Source organism: Cupressus sempervirens, chromosome 9 (assembly GCF_028749045.1).
Source record: "Cupressus sempervirens isolate cs-2001-9-10 chromosome 9, ASM2874904v1, whole genome shotgun sequence".
Taxonomy (NCBI): Eukaryota; Viridiplantae; Streptophyta; class Pinopsida; order Cupressales; family Cupressaceae; genus Cupressus; species Cupressus sempervirens.
The window spans coordinates 634546037-634552048 of NC_143126.1; the positions used below are offsets into that span (position 1 = coordinate 634546037).

Below are 6012 nucleotides of genomic sequence, written 5' to 3' on the forward strand. Positions count from 1 at the left end.
AGCAATGCCTTGGGGAAATATTATTGGAATTTTTGAAGAAACATTCAACTTTCAAAATTTCACCAAATTCTTGCCAATAGGACCCCAGGAGATATTCTATTGAACACGAGGGACTGTTGTTGGATGCACCTAATGGACTATGAGAAAATTGTATTTCATTGTAGTAATAATACTTTCTGGACTGATCATTTCACTCCATAGTGTCAAGTCAATTGCAGCAAGCAAGGAAGACTGCTCTGATGTTAAGCCTACCTAGCGGATTTGGGTTAAGCCACAACACTGCAATAATTCACCAAGCAATCAAACAAAAAGCTTCATACCAGATGTTCTAAAATACAAATCATTGGTGTTGGATTTTGTTAACGCACCTGACATCAATCTCAATGTCCCAATATATTTTAAGTGCAAACTATATGCTGAATCTATTTTGGGAAAGCCTGTGAACTATATAGGTTTTAGATATTTACAGAGTAGGTTGAGGAACCTTAAGATAAGCCTTGGGGCAAATGTTGGAAATATATTACCCCTCTTATTGCTCAACCACCTCTGATACCCGCCCGATTGAGTGTGTCTCATCATCGTGTTATGTGCAATCACATATATTTAGGCCTTTTGGAGAGACTAGCGAGTCTCATATAATCAACATCTCAATATGAGGTCCATCATATGCCGCATGTACCAGATGAGGCAATGGAGAAAATATAACACCCCAGAGTTGCCAGGTGCTAAAGATGAGAAGCGTGTTGGATCTTCTCAAGATACATGTAGAAGCCAAAGAAGTAATTTCATAATACATTTTACCTTCAATAAATATTTTGAAGAGATATTAGTACCAATGTGCATATTTCTGTGGGATTTGAACAATTAATAACAAAGGATCAACATGGAAAAGTTGATAGTACTTTTGTGAGCATCACCTATATGCAATAAGAGATAAATGTTCCGTTTAGACTCGTGAGAGATAAATTCTTGCAAACCACTACCCCATGAAACATGGGTCAATGAGTTTGACTCAAAAATTACACAATAGAATCCTGGTGGGCACCTATCACCGTTTTGGCACGGCTATTTCATTTGGCCTGCACTTTAGATTTAGATATTCCCCATTTTTCCTGAATCTTCAATCACAAAAGAAAAGAAAATATAGAGTAAAAAAATGCACACTTCAAATGTCTCCACCTTCCTTGAGAAAAGTGAACAATCATTGCAAAACAGATATAACCTCAAAAACTTCAAATGGCAGTGCAAATATATTGCATTCAAAAAATGAGCTGCTGGTTACAAAATCAGCAATTATTACAATGATCATTGCACGAGCCCACCTGTGATATGGAAAGAGTGCAAATGCTAACTTTCAAGACTGACTCAACATTCAACTTGAAATGTTGGAGATTCTGTAAAAAAAACCTAGCTCTATGTTATTTGCATTCCAGCAAATCCAGTTGTTTCAACAAATTACCATAAGCCCAATGCTTTCCACCATACCCCTCCAATTCCAAGCCAAATACAAATGTTGACTACAGAGATGAGAAAGCCATAGCCCCACCATTTACCCAAAGGCACATAACCAGCCCCATAGAACACTGGTGCGGATCCAATACCGTAGTGTGTAAGGCCACCCATAAGATTTGAAAGGAAAGAGAGAACCATTGCACCAAAAAGAGGTGGGGTTCCTAAAGCACTCGACACCGATAAAAAGGCGGTGAACATTGCACCAATGTGTGCTGCACCACTTGCAAAAAAGTAGTGGGAATAGAAGTAGAGCAGAACCAATATTCCAAAAGAAAGCTGCCATGATAATCCAAGCCCACCGACAACCTGAACACAATCAAATGACTCAGAATATGCTAATTGTTGATAGAAAAGGGCAGAAAAATAGCAGTGCCAGATAATGCAGGATGTGTAAAAGAAGTACCTTCACCACAGTCTGGCTAAACCATGATATCAGCCCAAATTTATTGAGATATCCAGCCATTGCAATAAGTGCAGCAAACCATGTAAGAGTGTCCCAAGCTACTGATTCAGCCAAGCACTCCTTCCATGTCACAACTCCTGTGCAGAGGAGGACAGACAAACCAAGGATTGCTGCAGTAACAGCATCCACTTTAATCATTCCTCCAAATATCCAGAGTCCCACCTGTCCACAACACCTATATTTGTTAGCATCTTGGGTAAACAGAACGAGAGGAAGTTCAATGAAGTCCTACAAGCTTCAAACCATAAGCATTGTGAATGTAACGTTACTACCACAGTCAAGACTCAAAAGTACAATAGACACTAGAAAGATAACGAAAACTTCCATTAGCTGCAGATACTAAAAAGTAAGGTTGCACAGGGATGAGGGTACTTAGGATACGAATACAGCTATTTTTCAAAATAGGGAATGAGAGTACTTAGGTAATCAATTGTTTTTTTAATATACTTCAAGATTTATAGAAAATCTAAAAATATTAGTAATAACAATGGTTTTTCAAATCAAGAAGAGTGATAAAGTTTGCTGATGTTATGTATTGTTTTCAGTTTCAGATTTGCAATATAAATGTAATAAAAATATATGCTTAATGTTTAGATGCATAACAGAGAAGGCAGACTTTCAACATGAACAAGGAGGTCATAAAACATATATCAATGACATTGCAAATGCTAAGCTTCTGACTTAAACAATAATAAATTTTGTTGTTAATCAGTATACTATCAAAGTTTAAAACTAATTATTGAATTAAGCTTGATAAACAATAAGCTGATATACAAACAAAAACTCAAAATAAAAATCACAAATCTTAATCAAGGTCCTAAGCTATGATGCTCTCTACTAAGTACCCGGTACTTGGGTATGCATCCTAGGAGTGTGAGTACATGTACCCATGCAACCTTGGCAAAAAGTGCAAAAAAAGGACCGAACGACAGCAAGCTTTTGTAAAGTCCTACAAACCTTAAAAAAGATTATCGTGAAAAGAATAATAAATACACCTTCGTCTGAATTCCAAATATTCAACGAATTCTACATAGTGATATTAAATTCCATTAACCCCGTGGAAATAAGCTTCAATTTTTATATTTACTTGTGAAAATTCTATTGTGTCGTAACAACTTCAAATACATTCTTCTTTTCTCAAAAGAAATCCGTACAGCTTTTTTACAGAAGTTTCCTACAATACATTTTTGAACAGTTACCTCTTTGCCTTTATTCAACCATGGGAGACCCAGAAGCCAATACCTTCCATTTGGAAGGAGACAAAGATGGATACCTTCCATTTGGAAGGAGACAAAGATGGTGGTTGGACGGACTGACAACGAAGCAAATATATGACTGGCGTGACCACTGCTTCTGGGTGAACTGAGTCAACAGCCCCTTCTTCTACTGCTTATGCCTATCCCTCTACTGAACGTTAATACAAAACAGGGATCAAATCCCTCCTAAAAATTGCATGAATTGGAAGTCCCTTAGAAAGACAAACAATTGGAATCCCATAAAAAATTAACAATGATAACCAATAAATATACTAATTAAAGTTAGAGTAGAAAATTTTCTTCCAGCAAACTTCAGGCCATATACAAGATCTTCTTCAGTAGTTTACAAGTCAATGTCGCGATAAAACACAAGATAATTTATAACCAAAATTTTCCAAACCCACAATTTCTAGTCAGTGTTTTATTGCTTCTTTACTACTGAGGAAGAGAAGATAGCTGATCCAAATCCAAATCCAAGCAGTAAATTTTCCAAATCCACAATTTCTAGTCAGTGTTCTATTTGAAAGAAGATAATTGAAGCAGCAATCGATTGCCGCAAACTTTCCATATGTAGATTCAATCGATTTCTGGCCCCCCGAGTGCATAATATTTTTATAGAAGGCAAAAGAAAGCATGTATCTGAACCAGCTTCGGGGAAGGAGATCATCAAAATGTAAATTCCAGCGACTAGAAGCGTCAAGGGTTGAAAGCATATATCTGATCCACATTCGGGAAAGGAGAACTTCAAAATGTAGACTCCTGAGACTAGATGCGTCTAGGGTTTGAATTAAAGCCATTTTCCTGTTTGGGTCCGAATTTCAACTTTTGAGCAAATTAATCAGAGTTTAAAAAGAGATCCATATATTAATGTTTATAAACAACAGAAACAGGTTTACAGGATTGCAAAAGAAATTACATCTTTCTTAAAAGTTAATAAGAAGAAAAGAGAATTCTTGATTCAAAAGAAATCGCATCATCTATTTGGAATGGAGATTGAAGAAAGTAATTTGAAAGGGAGCATGGAAACGAAAAAGAATTGTTTTAACTAATGAAGAATCTGCGTTAAATCGCTTCTTGACAGAAAACTACGAATCTTCAAGATCTCCTAAATCAAAGAAGAAAAAGAATCAGCGAATTGGACATTACCGTTACTAATAGAGTGAAGGCCATGATGGTCTCGTTCTTAGACATGGGCCCCATGCTCTTGAGCTTCTCTCTGGCAAGCAAGGGAGCATCAGGACTACTCTTGACTGTGGGAGGATATATCAAATACAGCAAAAACGGCACCACGATGAGCGACACGAGCCCCGGAACCAGCGCGGCCAGCGCCCAGTCCGTCCATCCGATGGTTTGCCCGATCGCTCCTGCGGCCAGATTAACACTCAGCGGATTCGCTGCCATTGCCGTCAGAAACATCGCCGACGACACAACCGACGTCTGAAAACAAGTCAGCATGAGCCACGATCCGAGTCGCTCTTCCGTTCCATCCCCCACATTCGAACCGCAAGCAACGCAGAGAGACTTCACCAACGGCAGAAAAATTCCGCCGGCACGAGCAGACACAGAAGGAATCGCCGGCGCCAGCAAAGCTTCACTGAAGACCAAGCTGTAACCTAAACCCAAAGACGAGCTCCCGAAGAGCGACACAAATTGATAAGCCACGCGGTTCCCCAGCCCCGTTTTGATGAATCCGCGGGCAAAGAAGAAAGCTAGCGCAATGAGCCAAGGGATCTGATCCCCAAATGCTGAAAAAGCGGCCGCAAAAGTTAGGGTTTTCGTCAACACGGCCGCTCCAAGCCCCATTAGAGCCACGGCGCCGAGCGGCAGAGGCTGCGTTATGATGCCTACGATTGTGGCCAGAAATATGGCCAACAGCTGCCAAGCATTCTTCGCAACGCCCGCAGGGGCAGGCACAAGCCATAGAATTACACCCGTTGCGATCGAAGCTGCCAAGGGTTTCAGAGCCGCTCCTTGCCATGGTTCCGGCGCTTTCGCTGCAGGAGTCGCCGAAGCTGCCGAGGCCTGTACTTTCACAATTTCTCGCTGCAGAGACTTCTCGATCCCTCGGCGTCGTAGAAGAGATGAGCCGCTCAACGCGCGCGTTTGCCACCAGGTGGAAAAGAGCGGATTTGCTTGACGTGCAGAGATCGAACCCCGGGAAAAAGAGGGTTTTGGTGGCAGCGCGAGACGGGACTCGGAAGAAGATGATCTGGCGGATCCATATGAAATTTTACGGAAGGGCGCGTGGAGACCGGTTGTGGATGAAGCTGCCAGGGCTACTGAAGCCATTTTTTTCTCTCCAGCGATCAACTAGACTGTGGGTTTCGGAAAAACCCTCTTCTACAGTAGAGAAGAAGATCTGGAGTTGCCCCAAATGACGGAGTCTTTCATGTGCACAAATTTTAAAAAACGAAAAATGTTGTCCGATTAAAAATGTGTGGCAGTGGAGCTTTTTGCTGGGAAAAAGTTCTGGCCGTCAATGTGCTTGTTTGACAACTGAATGCTTTTAGGACAATTGATGGGGCGTTGAAACAGGGAGAATTGACGCCATTTTCTTGGGTTGTCCGCTGGAAGATCTAGTTGGAAGTGGGCTGAGCGGAATCGGAGAGTTCAGGGAGGAGATTCTTTGTACGGCTCGATTGGAATATTTCTTGATGTCGTTTATTTGGCCTGCTTTGTCACTTCATAAATTTTCAGACCTAACTCTGGCCCGGAAGCCACTCTGGAGCACACGTCACTTCTTCCATGGAATTTGACAGCAACTGATTAACCACTTTTACC

General features: G+C 40.8%; 1 protein-coding gene across 1 annotated transcript; it reads right to left on the reverse strand.

Moving 5' to 3' along the window:
* Window positions 1-1218: 1218 nt before the first annotated feature.
* Window positions 1219-5712, reverse strand: DIT1 (dicarboxylate transporter 1). The gene is made up of 3 exons (XM_089801442.1): window positions 4378-5712; window positions 1916-2137; window positions 1219-1818 (listed from the first exon to the last, which is right to left on the reverse strand). The coding sequence occupies exons 1-3, from the start codon at window positions 5518-5520 to the stop codon at window positions 1456-1458; spliced, it is 1728 nt and encodes a 575-aa protein (XP_089657568.1). The 5' UTR covers window positions 5521-5712; the 3' UTR covers window positions 1219-1455.
* Window positions 5713-6012: the final 300 nt, after the last annotated feature.

Coding starts and splice junctions, on each gene's coding strand:
- DIT1 (XM_089801442.1), bottom strand. CDS start 5,520: ATGGCTTCAGTAGCCCTGGCAGCTTCATCCACAACCGGTCTCCACGCG. Junction 2,138..4,377: donor CCTTCACTCTATTAGTAACG/GTAATGTCCAAT, acceptor TGTTGTGGACAG/GTGGGACTCTGGATATTTGG. Junction 1,819..1,915: donor TTAGCCAGACTGTGGTGAAG/GTACTTCTTTTA, acceptor GATTGTGTTCAG/GTTGTCGGTGGGCTTGGATT.